At 46.2% G+C, this 15,373-nt stretch overlaps 1 protein-coding gene across 1 annotated transcript; it reads left to right on the top strand.

Annotated features, from left to right (window-relative positions):
- Positions 1–441: 441 nt before the first annotated feature.
- LOC137540881 (insulin-like 3) lies at positions 442–10,408 on the top strand. The gene is made up of 2 exons (XM_068262067.1): positions 442–679; positions 10,069–10,408. The coding sequence occupies exons 1-2, from the start codon at positions 484–486 to the stop codon at positions 10,341–10,343; spliced, it is 471 nt and encodes a 156-aa protein (XP_068118168.1). The 5' UTR covers positions 442–483; the 3' UTR covers positions 10,344–10,408.
- Positions 10,409–15,373: the final 4,965 nt, after the last annotated feature.

Here is a 15,373-nt window from a genome sequence, read left to right as displayed (position 1 = left end):
TAAAATGATCATTAAATATTCTATAAGGCATATCCACATCTCCAAGTCAAGTATTCACCTTGTTTTGAATGTGCCATCTAGCCAGGCTAAGGGCGCAATGCATTCGTGCAGACCCAGGAGTTATACTTCTCAAAAAATGACGTCTTACGCAAACCAGCTATCAATCCAGGTAGTAAGACTTTAGAAGTCCATTAGAAGATCAGACATCCATTGTAGAGCTTAGAAAAGCAGAACTGAAAAAGTTTCAGATTATTTTTTTATGAACACGAGAGACCTTCAGGCAGTAGAGGAGGTCTGAGGTCAACTCCTGCAGCTGTTGGACCCCAGAATGGCCTTGTTAGTTCTGTTTGTTCCGTTCCAAGGCTGTTTCACAGAAATCGGCATCCACGCAGTCATTAAACAGATAATGGTCCAAGTTGTCCATATAAAAAAGGAGCCAGTAGCCAGAAAGCCAGAAGATCAGAGGCAGATACTTCATAAGCTATGAGTCCTTGCCTGAACTTCTCTGTCCTGCTAGTTGCCTTTATTATCTCCGGTTGGACTGAAGGAGCAGAGGTGTCTGATGTTGGGATAAAGCTATGCGGACGAAATTTAATGCGCACACTGGTAACATCCTGTGGAGGATCCCGATGGAAGAGATATTCACCAGAACCAGGACAGGAGAGAGCAAGTCCTTACCGTAAGTAGCCATAGGTATTTGTGTGTGTTTATGTATATACACTAGGCACTTTACTTGATGCTAACAGAGGTAAGATTCCTCCTGAGAAAACATCGACTTGAAGCCTTCCTTCTTCTTAGAATACAATGCGTCCCTCCCAGTGTTTTAAGTGCAGTTCACAGCAAATAGCATGGAATAGACCCATAAACACCCTGCACACAAGGCACAGCTGCATACGTAACAGCTGCAATATTGGATACTGGATGCATTCCTATTTGATCAAATAAATGACATATGCAGTGCAATGGACATGCTAAGCTAAAATTTTACACAAAGTGCAAGGACAATGTAATCTTATGCTGGGTACACACGTTGCGATTTCCCGCTCGATCCACGGGATCGATTATTTCCGACATGTTCGATTGGGTTTCGATCGATACAGCTGCCGATTTTGAATGGTAAGTATGCAAAATCGACAGCTGTATCGATCGAAACCTGATCGAACATGTTGGAAATAATCGATCGATCCCGCAGGTCGAGGGGGAAAACGCAACGTGTGTACCCAGCATTAGACACCTTGATGACTAAGGAGCTTAACAGGGGCATTTCTGGGCAATATAGTGCCAATTAAATTGAGTGCACCCACCCCCCACAACCCCACCAATATTAGTAGGTAGCCAGATGTGCCCCCCAGCATTATGTAGCCAGAGGTGCCCCAAAATTAGGACAGAGGGACAGTGTCCCTCCAGTATCGGTATCCAGAGTTGTCCTCCCCAGTATAGGTAGCCAGAGGTGCCCTGTATTGTATTGATCTGAGACACAACTATGCACTTTGAGTCCTATGGGAGAAAAGCGCTTTACAAATGTTATTGTATTGTATTGTATTATAAGTTGCCACCATCGTGTAGGTAGTGAGAGGTGTCTGCAGTTCCCCATTTCCCCCTAAGCTCCTCTTAGTGTAGGTAGCCCCCCTCACTTCCTCTATAAGGGCATTGCATCGGTGTCAGTGGGCTATTTCTCACCACAGATCACCGGGAACCCAAGAGAGACAGAGAAGAGGGCACACAGTACCCACACGGCACACTTCACATGCGCGAAGTGACCAATGATGTCACTTCTGCATATGAAGTGCTTTGTGTTTGCGTTCGCCGTGCACCCTCTCTTTCTCTTTGGTTGCCCCTGGTCTGAGTGACGGGGAGGCATCGAGGAAGCCATGGGGTGCAGCACGGGAGAAGGCATGGTGTCCATAGTGCTGTGTGGCCCCTGGCAAGAGCAGTGCCAGCACCCCTCTAGATACGCCTCTGGGGCTTAATCAGAGCGGATATAGGCTCATACAGCCGCACAGGGGTCCAGTATCCTCTAGGGCCCATGCTGTCGGTTACAGCCAGAAGTGGATTATCCTCTCCACTCTGTGTATTTAGCTCTGTAACCACCCCCTTCCCATGTGGCTATTTCTTCCTCTTTGTATCACTCTCACCCTGTGGCCCTACTCAACATGTCACTGTCTCCCCCCTTTCACCTCCCATGACTGTCATTCTCTCCCTGAGTATCTCCACTATTGCAGTTTGTCACTGCATGTGTCACTGCCCTCAATTCCCCTATGTGACTTTATTTCTCTCTGTGTCCCACCCCATAATGCAACTATCTATCGCCCCCCCCAAAACATAACCCCGTCCCTAGCTGTCTTTGCCTCCCCATGTCATTATTCCCTATCTCTCATTATGGCTATGGTAGGGATTAGACTGTGATCACCTTTAAGGACAGTCAGTGACATGACTAGGAACTCTGTAAAGTGCTGCACAATATGGGCTTGATTCACAAAAGAGTGCTAACTGTTAGCACGGCTGTTTTCACACGAATTTTTTCGCGTTTGCACACGATCATGGATTTCCGTGTGCAGTTAAACGTTTTTGCGCGCAAACGCACATTTTTGCACGAAATCGTTATTGTTTTCGCGGAAAATTCACGAAACGAAACCGTTTCATTGCAAAAACGGCCGTGCTAACAGTTAGCACTCTTTTGTGAATCAAGCCCCATGTCTGCTGTATTAATACTTAATAATAATATGATGGGACATTAACCGCTCCCGATCCAAGCTGATTGAAATCTATGGCCTGTTTGGCAGCTGTTATCTCTGCCAGGACATTTCAGTCCTCCCTGCCGCATGCTCCCGCCAATCGCGCCACTCTCTCGCTGCTACAGCTCCCTTACTCTGCCATCGGTATGACAGCAGAGCTCCCTGAGCCGATTACATTGGCTCCTGACCCCGTGATCACTGTGAGCCAATCACATTGAAATCGACTCTTGATTGACTCAGGGAGCTCTACCATCATTGAGATCGCTCGGAAATGGCGGGTCAGTGGGGCGTAAAGCCGGTAAGCCTCGTTTTTTTAACCAGCAATCTCTGGTCCTTAAGGGGCTAGAAACTGCTGGTACGGAAGCGATTAAACTCTGTCTCTGGTAGGGATTAAATTGGGAACTCATCTAAGGGACAGTTAATGTTGACTGTGTAGTGCTGAAGTGCTGCAGAAGATTCCAGCACTATTTGACTGTGTAGTGCTGAAGTGCTGCAGAAGATTCCAGCACTATTTAAAATGCAATAATATGGTAGAGATAGTCGTTGACATAACTATATACTCTGTAAAGTGCTATTGAATATATCAGTGCTATATACAGTGTCTTACAAAAGTATTCGACCCCCTTGAAGTTTTCCACATTTTGTCACATTACTGCCACAAACATGAATCAATTTTATTGGAATTCCACGTGAAAGACCAATACAAAGTGGTGTACACATGAGAAGTGGAATAAAAATCATACATGATTCCAAACATTTTTTACAAATCAATAACTGCAAAGTGGGGTGTGCGTAATTATTCAGCCCCCCTGAGTCAATACTTTGTAGAACCACCTTTTGCTGCATTTACAGCTGCCAGTCTTTTAGGGTAAGTCTCTACCAGCTTTGCACATCTAGTGACTGAAATCCTTGCCTATTCTTCTTTGCAAAACAGCTCCAACTCAGTCAGATTAGATTGACAGCGTTTGTGAACAGCAGTTTTCAGATCTTGCCACAGATTTTCGATTGGATTTAGATCTGGACTTTGACTGGGCCATTCTAACACATGAATGTGTTTTGTTTTAACCCATTCCATTGCTGCCCTGGCTTTATGTTTAGGGTCGTTGTCCTGCTGGAAGGTGAACCTCCGCCCTAGTCTCAAGTCTTTTGCAGACTCCAAGAGGTTTTCTTCCAAGATTGCCCTGTATTTGGCTCCATCCATCTTCCCATCAACTGTGACCAGCTTCCCTGTCCCTGCTGAAGAGAAGCACCCCCAGAGCATGATGCTGCCTCCACCATATTTGACAGTGGGGATGGTGTGTTCGGAGTGATGTGCAGTGTTAGTTTTCCACCACACATAGCGTTTTGCATTTTGGCCAAAAAGTTCAGTTTTGGTCTCATCTGACCAGAGCACCTTCTTCCACATGTTTACTCTGTCCCCCACATGGCTTGGTGCAAACTGCAAACGGGACTTCTTATGCTTTTCTGTTAACAATGGCTTTCTTCTTGCCAATTTTGTGCAGTGCATGACTAATAGTTGTCCGATGGACAGATTCCTCCACCTGAGCTGTAGATCTCTGCAGTTCGTCCAGAGTCACCATGGGCTGATCAGCGCTCTCCTTGTTCGGCCTGTGAGTTTAGGTGGATAGCCTTGTCTTGGTAGGTTTACAGTTGTGCCATACTCCTTCCATTTCTGAATAATCGTTTGAACAGTGCTCCGTGGGATGTTCAAGGCTTTGGAAATCTTTTTGTAGCCTAAGCCTGCTTTAAATTTCTCAATAACTTGATCCCTGACCTGTCTTGTGTGTTCTTTGGACTTCATGGTGTTGTTGCTCCCAATATTCTCTTAGACAACCTCTGAGGCCGTCACAGAGCAGCTGTATTTGTACTGACATTAGATTACACACAGGTGCACTCTATTTAGCCATTAGCATTCATCAGGCAATGTCTATGGGCAACTGACTGCACTCAGATCAAAGGGGGCTGAATAATTACGCACACCCCACTTTGCAGTTATTGATTTGAAAAAAATGTTTGGAATCATGTATGATTTTTTTCGTTCCACTTCTCACGTGTACACTACTTTGTATTGGTCTTTCATGTGGAATTCCAATAAAATTGATTCATGTTTGTGGCAGTAATGTGACAAAATGTGGAAAACTTCAAGGGGGCTGAATACTTTTGCAAGCCACTGTAAATACACAAAAATATGAATAGTATGAGATGCTAGGACTTTTTTTTATACTGTATATACAGTGGAGGAAATAATTATTTGACCCCTCACTGATTTTGTAAGTTTGTCCAATGACAAAGAAATGAAAAGTCTCAGAACAGTATCATTTCAATGGTAGGTTTATTCTAACAGTGGCAGATAGCACATCAAAAGGAAAATCGAAAAAATAACCTTAAATAAAAGATAGCAACTGATTTGCATTTCATTGAGTGAAATAAGTTTTTGAACCCTCTAACAATAAAAGACTTAATACTTAGTGGAAAAACCCTTGTTTGCAAGCACAGAGGTCAAACGTTTCTTGTAATTGATGACCAAGTTTGCACACATTTTAGGAGGAATGTTGGTCCACTCCTCTTTGCAGATCGTCTCTAAATCCCTAAGGTTTCGAGGCTGTCTCTGTGCAACTCTGAGCTTGAGCTCCCTCCGTAGGTTTTCTATTGGATTAAGGTCCGGAGACTGACTAGGCCACTCCATGACCTTAATGTGCTTCTTCTTGAGCCACTCCTTTGTTGCCTTTGCTGGATGTTTTGGGTCATTGTCGTGCTGGAACACCCATCCACGACCCATTTTCAGTTTCCTGGCAGAGGGAAGGAGGTTGTCATTCAGGATTTCACGATACATGGCTCAGTCCATTTTCTCGTTAATGCGATTAAGTTGTCCTGTGCCCTTAGCAGAAAAACACCCCCAAAGAAAAATATTTCCACCCCCATGCTTGACGGTGGGGACGGTGTTTTGGGGGTCATAGGCAGCATTTTTCTTCCTCCAAACACAGCGAGTTGAGTTAATGCTAAAGAGCTCTATTTTGGTCTCATCAGACCACAGCACCTTCTCCCAGTCACTCACAGAATCATTCAGGTGTTCTTTGGCAAACTTCAGACGGGCCTGCACATGTGCCTTCTTGAGCAGGGGGACCTTGCGAGCCCTGCAGGATTTTAATCCATTGCGGTGTAATGTGTTTCCAATGGTTTTCTTGGTGACTGTGGTCCCTGCTAATTTGAGGTCATTCACTAACTCCTCCCGTGTAGTTCTAGGATGCTTTTTCACCTTTCTCAGAACCATTGACACCCCACGAGGTGAGATCTTGCGTGGAGCCCCAGAGCAAGGTCGATTGATGGTCATTTTGTGCTCCTTCCATTTTCGAACAATCGCACCAACAGTTATCACCTTCTCTCCCAGCTTCTTGCTAATGGTTTTGTAGCCCATTCCAGCCTTGTGCAGGTCTACAATTTTGTCTCTGACATCCTTGGACAGCTCTTTGGTCTTTCCCATGTTGGAGAGTTTAGAGTCTGCTTGATTGATTGATTCTGTGGACAGGTGTCTTTTATACAGGTGACTAGTTAAGACAGGTGTCCTTAATGAGGGTGACTAATTGAGTAGAAGTGTCTAACCACTCTGTGGGAGCCAGAACTCTTAATGGTTGGTAGGGGTTCAAAAACTTATTTCACTCAATGAAATGCAAATCAGTTGCTATCTTTTATTTAAGGTTATTTTTTCGATTTTCCTTTTGATGTGCTATCTGCCACTGTTAAAATAAACCTACCATTGAAATGATACTGTTCTGAGACTTTTCATTTCTTTGTCATTGGACAAACTTACAAAATCAGTGAGGGGTCAAATAATTATTTCCTCCACTGTATGTGTCACTTCAGGTTCCCTTTAATGGGAATCTGAAGCAAAAGGTATATGTAGACTGCCATATTATTTCCCTTTAAGGAATACTAGTTGTTTTGTAGTTCTAAATAGAAGTAAAAAGGATTGTAAGTAGAAGTAATTGTTAGTACAATTTTTCGATCAATCAGCGATCAACAGATTGGCCACAAATTTCAAACAAAATTTTACATTGAAGTCAAAAGACGTCTTCGATTAATAGCAAAGTCCCCATACATTGGTACAGCAGCTGTAGGCGTTTACCAGGGATCGCTGCAGCACGGTGGCGTAGTAATTAGTGCTCTCGCCTTGCAGTGCTGGGTCCCAGTTTGAATCCCAGCCAGGTCAAAATCTGAAAGGAGTTTGTATGCCCCGTGTCTGTGTGGGTTTCCTCAGGGCACTCAGGTTTCCTCCCACATCCCAAAAACATACAGATAAGTTAATTGGCTTCCCCCTAAATTGGCCCTAGACTACAATACATACACTACACAATAGATACATAGACATATGATTATGGTAGGGACTAGATTTTGAGCTCCTCCGAAGGACAGTTAGTGACAAGACTATGGGCTTGATTCACAAAGCGGTGCTAACCCAGTTAGCACGCCTAAAAACTTTTAGGCATGCTAACCTTTGCACTACCTGAGTTAGCCCTGCTTTGTGCTGCTGATTGCGCGCAAAGTACTATAAACTATACGCGTGTAAACTATACGCGTGTAAAGTTTTCTTTGCGCGCGAGTTTATTTTTATCACGCCTAAACTGAGTTTAGGCGTGATAATGGGCTTTTCAACAGCGTGCTAACTGTTAGCACCGCTTTGTGAATCAAGCCCTATATGCTATATATACTCACGTATAAGCCTAATTTTTCAGCATAAAAAATGTGCTGAAAAGTTACCCCCTTGGCTTATATGCGAGTCAGTGGAGCAGGTTTTGTTACTGGCAGAGGAGTGTAAGGATTATGCACTAGTGATCCTGCTCTTACCAGCTTGTGCCCTGCTGTGTCCGTGCCCCCCATCCCCTGCAACATGGTGTGCAGTGTGTGCTGCTCAAGACTACCTGTGTCCCCTGGCTTGTGGAGCGGAGCATGCAAGCAGCGTGTCAGCGGTGCAATGATTGGCAATTCTTCCTGTGTGGCAATTGCTGTGTATCATATCTATGACGCCATCTAGTGGCTTCTTGAGACACAGCTTTATGATCCTGGGGCACATCTGGCTATGGGGAGGGGGCTGACTTGTACTGGGAGGACATCTGGCTACTGTGGAGTGGGCTATATTGGGGAGGGGGCTTATACGCGAGTCAATCACCTTTTCCTGAGTTCTTAGGGAAAAGAGGGTACTGCGGCTTATACATGGGTCGGCTTATAAGTAAAGTAATTTTTTTTTTACCCAGTTATGAAAAAGATGATTGAAAAGTACAGTATATATAAGGAAACTGACAATCTACCCTACACCATTCAATTTTCTTAAAAATTGTTCAGGAAAATCAAGCATTCCCTATAGAATTTTATATAATAAAAAAACAGGAAATCCGATTGGATTTCTTGCTTGAATAAAAAAAAAGAAAGCTTAAGATTTTTCGGAAAATCTGATCGTTAACGAATTGGCGTAAATTCAGATAATTTTATTGTATTGTGTGTGGTCACCTTTAAGGTGGCCACACATCATACAATTAAAAGATCCAATTTTCCACCAATTCGATTGGTTGTCCCAAAAAAATCGAGAGCTTCTCTTTGTTTTTAATCGAGAAATCCAATCGGATTTCCCTTTATTTTCGATTTTTGGAGATTGGACATGTTGGAAATTTCAGACCAACTTTATCAAGAATTGTATGGTGTGTGATGGATTGTCAATTACTTGATGTACAGATTCAATCAATTTTTACTGAGCTTTCAATTATTTTATTCATGACTGGGGAATAATTAAACATAGGTCAGATTGGTCAGATTTTTGAATTGTTACAATCAGTCAGATAAATTGACTGCTATTCTTGGATTGAACAGATATTTAAAAAACTGTATGGTGTGTGGCCACTTTTAGTGTGATCTCTTGAAGCCTCCCACATCCTCCTCGACCCCTCTGCCTCTGCCAGGGCCGGATTTGAACTCTTTACTGCCCAAGGCCACTGTCAGCAGCCGCCCCCCTCCAGTATAGGCAGCCTGATGACCCTTCTCCCTCCCTCCAGTATAGGTAGCCTATTGACCCTACACTCTAGTATAGGCAGCCAGTCGACTCTCCCCCTCCAGTATAGATGGCAGGTATCCCTCCCCCTCCAGTTTAGATAGCCTGATGACCCCCCTTCCCTCCAGTATAGGTAGCCTGATGACCCCTCCCTCTTCCCTCTATTATAAGAAGCCAGGTGACCCTCCCCCCTTCCGTATAGATAGCCTGATGACCCTAATCCCTCCAGTATAGGTAGCCAGGTGACCCTCTCCCTCCTGTATAGCCTGCTGCTCACCCGCCCTTGATACTGAGGTGCCCTAGGCCATGGCCTATGTGGCCTTGGCTTAAATCCATCCCTGGCCACTGCCTGAGACCCTCTGCGAGAGTACGGCGGCACCTGTGCAGTAGCATGAAGCTGCTTATGGACAAGCGGCTTTGGTTTTCTGTGCAAGCATGGCGGTACTCACGCAGGTGCAGTATGGTCTACTCATACACGGAAAGGAGCATGGCCAGCAGACAAACTCCTATGGGATATGTTCAGGGAGTCTGTGTGCGGCAGCGGTGGAGGCGAGACATCAGAAGTATCCTCCTAGCCTCTGGACTATCCACATGCTTCCCTCTACATAGGTATCAAACTTTTTTTTTTTTAACTCACTTCAGATTCATTATAAAACCCTCCAGTCTGCTTTAGTGTAAACAGGCAGTACACATACCAATTGATCAGCCTTTCACAACAGCATAGGAGCTGCACTGATGAGCCAATAGGTGTATGTGCATTCAGTGTGCAGTCTCACGCAAAAACTTTTTTTTCTCGTGCAAGGTTTACTTCATGCTTTCTGTGCCTCTCATGCAAGAAGAGCAGTGTTAAATAACAGCTAGAATGGGACAGGACAGATCAGTGGCTTAACTACAATTCATGGGGCCCCCAGCAAAACTTTGATGCCCCCCCCCCCCCATGTTCCCTTGCCCCATTGGTGCCCCTTACTACCTGGGGGCCCATCTCACATGGGGTCATAAAACAAGTGTGGCCATCAGGATCTCCACACCCATAACAAGTGTAGCAACAAAACCACCTGATCTGGAGTATAGTCCCCTGTACCGGACGATGGGATGGTTAGTAGATGCCACCCTCTCCTCCCCTCTAGTCTTGCCCCTGGGACAAATCAAGAGTAGACAGATTAACCTGGGCATAATCAGATAACCAGAGTACTAGTAGTATTGGAGTCCCCTTGGGGAGATAAGCCCACTAAGGAAAATGATGTAGAGTAGAGACAAGCCTAAGAACAGAGTGTAAAAGTATTGATTTCATTGTAGGTGATTTGTTGGACTGGCTGAACAGAGCTTCATCCTTGGAGATCCCAGACCACCTGAATTCAGTGTATGCCGACAGCCACAGAGCAGCCAACCCTCCATATCCCGTCCTGCTGAAGAATGACCCTACCATGGATCAGCTGCAGGGAGCCCAGTACGACTCCCTGATGGGAGAGGATGAGCAAGGCCTGAGCCTGCGGATGAAGAGGAGCGCTGGACAAGCTGATGACTGCTGCCACAGAGGCTGCACCATGACCGAGCTTATGAAATACTGCTAATCTGCATTGTTGTATTCTCTGCACATCTTCTCAGAATGAGACAATAAATACATTGAAATGCCCAAGTCCATGCACGAATGTTCCCTTGATTTGTTTAGGTACAGGGACCAGATTTTTCTGGGCCCAACCTGGGGGGGGGCAAAGCAGGCAATTAGGGTGCCTGCTAGCGCTGGAATTTTGGGCGCCTGTAGAAATATCGGCGTTGAGCCTTAATTTGGGTGCCCAATTTACGGCTCAATGCTAATATTTCTATAGGTGCCTATGGCGGCACCAGAGAATGTAGGTGTTTTCACAGGCTATGCCCTCCTTCATGCAGTTTGAACTGCACAATTATGCAATCCGAGTAGCAACAGCAGTCACCCCCACAGAGCACAGCCCCTGTACTATTGCTTCTGGTTATGTCATCATAATTTCATGTAGGGGTTTTCAGCTGCTGGTGCCTCATTTCAAAGTAACATCTGAGAGATCTGAGTAGACAGCTGTTAGTTGGCGTTTTAGATCTGTGCCTGAAGACGGACTTCAAAGTAGAACTACAGTCACAGAGCTAAATACACATATAACAGTATGGTGTATATGAGTGGTTTCCTCTACTAAAGATTTATAATTCAGTCCATACCGTCTAATTATTTAGATGAGGGGTGTCAAACCAGGGGCGTTCCTAGGGTCCTTGGAGATCAGGGGCACCTGTGGGCACTAGGTGGGGGTATAAGCAGCATGCCGTGGCAAGAAATGGGCGTGGCCATGCAGTGAGTGGGTGTGGCCATGGGTGGGGTCAGAAATACATTACCTTAGCAGCGGTGTAAGCTACAGATAACGGGCCTGCCCATCGAAATACTGGATGGAGCCCCCTGTCCTTTATTTAGATAATTTACAATCAGTATAGGCGTAGATCAAAGATGTATATGCACATACAATTTTAATTGGTCAATCACTGACCAATTTTACCACCCCATGCAGTAAGTGAGCCAGCAGACAATGAGTTTGATGAACAGAGCTAAAATTGGCTAATCAAATTTGTATGTGTGTACTAGGCTTTACAGCTAATACTTTACATACTGAAAGTAGCAGGGATCAGCATACACCACAGCTGGTTTACAATCAGTAAAGGCGCAGAGTAACACACTGTACACACTGGAGGTAGATCAGCACACAGTGCAGGCACTAGAGAACAGCGTATACTGTACATGCTGTAGGCAGCAGAATTCAGCACACTGCAGCTAGCGTGTCAAAAATATGAGGGGCACGTTGTGCGGCACGCTTACCGAAAAATGGGTGGGCCATGGACCAGAATGTGGGTGTGGTCACGGGAGGAGACAAATTTACATGAACTTAGCAATGGTGGGACATTAGATTAGGACAGTGGTGGCGAACCTTTTGGAGGCCGAATGCCCAAACTGCAACCCAAAAGTCACTTATCTATCGCAAAGTGGCAACAGCAATTTAAACTAAATACTGTACAAACGTTTTAACTCATACATGAACATTATGGAAAATCCAAGTTGAAAAACTGAAGATAAAAAATTTCATCCATCCTACGCCTGAAAAATGTATTCAATTTTTTTATTAGGACCTCCCAGTTTTATTTTCTGTTTTGAAAAGCTAAAAAAGTAGGTTTAATGCTATTGTCTCATATGATGAGGATTCAGCTTTTCCCATAGTCTCGCAGTTAGCAATCATGTGACCCCCAACATGACAAATTCAGCAATCATGAGGCCCCCAACAAGACAAATTCAGCAGTCATGAGGCACATAAATAGACAGCATTTCACATAAATAGGCAGAATGCCCCCTTAATAGATCTTAATAGATCCTAATATGGTAGACACCTCTCACCTGGCTTCTGAATTCTCCTCCACTGGTTGCTGTGCCTGGCAATACTGTTTTTGGCTGGATTGGGGATGTGTGAGCTGAAAGGCCTGGCAGTGATGCTGTGGTCGGGTTGGCTGGCGGTGATGCTGTGACCTGGCTGACGGTAATGCTGGGCTGTGTTTGGCTGGTTGAAGTAAATGCTGGAATGACTGGTGGTGATGCTGTGGCCTTTTTGACAGTGATTCTGGGCTGGTTGGCTGGTGGTTATGCTGGGCTGGCTGGCCTGGATAGTTTAGGTAGCGACAGGTGCCCCCTAGTTAAGGTAGCACCAGGAGTTCCCCAGTTTAGGTAGTGACAGGAGCCCCCAGTGTATGTAGTGACAGGAGCCCCTTAGGTAGTGACAGGCACCCCCAGTTGGGTAGTGAGTGACAGGGACCCCCAGTTGGGTAGTGAGTGACAGGGACCCCCAGTTGGGTAGTGTGACAGGGACCCCCAGTTGGGTAGTGTGACAGGGACCCCCAGTTGGGTAGTGTGACAGGGACCCCCAGTTGGGTAGTGAGTGACAGCAGGGACCCCCAGTTGGGTAGTGAGTGACAGCAGGGACCCCCAGTTAGATAGTGAGTGACAGCAGGGACCCCCAGTTGGGTAGTGAGTGACAGCAGGCACCCCCAGTTGGGTAGTGAGTGACAGCAGGGACCCCCATTAGGTAGTGAGTGACAGCAAGCACCCCCAGTCGGGTAGTGAGTGACAGCAGGGACCCCCAGTCGGGTAGTGAGTGACAGCAAGGACCCCCAGTTGGGTAGTGAGTGACAGCAGGGACCCCCAGTTGGGTAGTGAGTGACAGCAGGGACCCCCAGTTGGGTAGTAACAGGGACCCCCGTTGGGTAGTTAGTGACAGCAGGGACCCCCGTTTAGGTAGTGACAGGCACGCTCCCCAACCCCACCTACCTTGCCGTGTCAGACCTCAGGATCAGCGGGCGACCCGACCAGTTAGAGCGGGTGCCGGGCGTAAATTTGCAGAAGTGATGTCACTTCCGCATATCAGCGGTGTCCGCTAGGTCCTAGCGCCCGCTCTATCTGGTCGCCCGCTGATTGAGGTCTGACGCCGCTGTCTGGCAGCGGTGGCCGGGAGATCCGTGGCACCCCAGGACAGATTGGGGGCACGAGCCCCCCCAAAATAGGGCTAGCGACGCCTCTGTGTCAAACTCAAATACAAAGTAGGCGGAAATTGAGCTCTGGGACCAATTCGTAGGCATCCTCAGTATCTAGTGACCACCTCTCTCACATATAATGTTCCCTGGTGTCTAATAGCGCCTTCTTTTCCCTATACAGTTCGCTGGTATCTAGTGGTCCTCCCTCCCTTATCTATACAGTTCCCTGGGGTTTATTGGTTCTCCCTCCCTCCCCTATACAGTTCCCTGATGTTTAGTGGTCCTCCCTTTCTTAAAAAGTTCCCTGGTGTCTATTGGCCCCCTTCCCTCTCCTATACAGTTCCCTGGTATCTAGTGCTGTCCTCCTCCCCATATGGCTTCCCTGGCGGTCTAGGGCTTACCCCCCAGTATAGCTTCTCTGGTGGTCTAGAGTGGGCCAGACATACTGCAAAGCAGAGGAAATTGCCTGAGAGCCAAATCTGATGGCTCTGTGGGCCAGATTTGGTCCACAGGCCAGAGTTTGACATGTATGATTTAGATAGTCCATCCACACAGCATAGCCCATGAGCAGATCTGTGTCCTTCCCATTTTGTCTCCAACAATTGAGCTGCACATCTTGGGCAATTACCCCTCCTCATGGATACTTTCTAGACTAGTAGCACACTGATATATAATCATTCTTCCCTCCTGTAAGCATCCACACTAATAACATAACACTAGCCATACACAGCTCGATTATGAGATGAAGTGCCTATCCAATCAATCTCTATCCCATTAGAATCTAGTAAGATTTTGGTTGATTCCTTCTGCACACAGCACATTGATTTCCAATGGATTTCAGCACAGATTTGATTTAACCATTCCCATCGATCGACTGCAACTCCTGCCCTGCGCCCAGTCAATGGAAATTTTCCATCTTGTCCAACACTATCAATTGATTTTAGGTTGAAATCAAATCGACTGAACATTTTGAGGGGATCAAATTCCAAGCAGAATAAATCAGAACAATCAAACAGGACCAGGCAGAGGTGAGAGAGGCTCCAGCCTCAGGGCGCAGTGTAGGAGGGGGCGCACAAGTCACTCAGCTATCATTCCCCTATTGTGTTAGAAGCAGAGACAAATAAGAAAAGGGGATACATGGCTGTGACTGCAAGCCAGATAACTAGAGATTAAGGTGTTGGGGTGAAAGGTCATGGTGGCCACACGTTATGTGTAGGAGGGGACACAGTGTCAGCACTTTATGGTAAAGTCATGGTGGCCACACGTGTTATGGGTAGGAGGGGTCACAGTGTCGTGAGTTTTATGGTGAAGTCATGGTGGCCACACGTGTTATGGGTAGGAGGGGTCACAGTGTCGTGAGTTTTATGGTGAAGTCATGGTGGCCACACGTGTTATGGGTAGGAGGGGTCACAGTGTACGGAGTTTTATGATAAAAAAAGTCACAGTGGCCACAAGTGTTATGGGTAGGAGGGGTCACGGTGTCAGAAGTTGTATGGTGAAGTCATGGTGGCCACACTTCTTATTAATCCCCTGGCCATGGCGGTTACCACAGGAGGAGAGGTTGTGAATGGGGCCCCCCCAAAAAACTTTAATGCCCCCCGCATTAAAGTTTTTTGCTGGAGGGCTGCATGATCGACCTTGAGGACAGGGTTGGAGAACACTGCCTTAGAGCCTTTCTGGTCCTTTGGGCGAACCCAGACCCCCCGCCTCCCCATTGAGAATATTCAACCAGCTGGTGGAATACGCATTCTGGAGTCTATGTGAAGGCTTCAGAATTACTAGCATCTGAGTACTCCCAAACACGAGCAGGCCCATACTGTGGGGACACGAGTCTGTGCTCATGCATGTGCAGTATAGATGTGCCCGTCTTTGGAAGCACTCAGGGATGCGAGTATAACTGAAACCTTCTGAGGAGTCTCAAAGGCCTGAAATTTCAATGGTGGACAGGCACGGAGAGAGGGCCAGGAAGGTTCTATGGAATCCAGAACCTCCCCTCTACCTAGGTGAGTGTCTAATTTTTTTTTCAGTATCACTTCAGATTTGCTTTATGCATAAAAGCATATGTACCCCT

The sequence above is a fragment of the Hyperolius riggenbachi genome, chromosome 12 (genome assembly GCF_040937935.1).
Source record: "Hyperolius riggenbachi isolate aHypRig1 chromosome 12, aHypRig1.pri, whole genome shotgun sequence".
Lineage (NCBI taxonomy): Eukaryota > Metazoa > Chordata > Amphibia > Anura > Hyperoliidae > Hyperolius > Hyperolius riggenbachi.
Note: the sequence above shows the minus strand (reverse complement) of the source record. Positions and strands in the feature narration are given on the sequence as shown.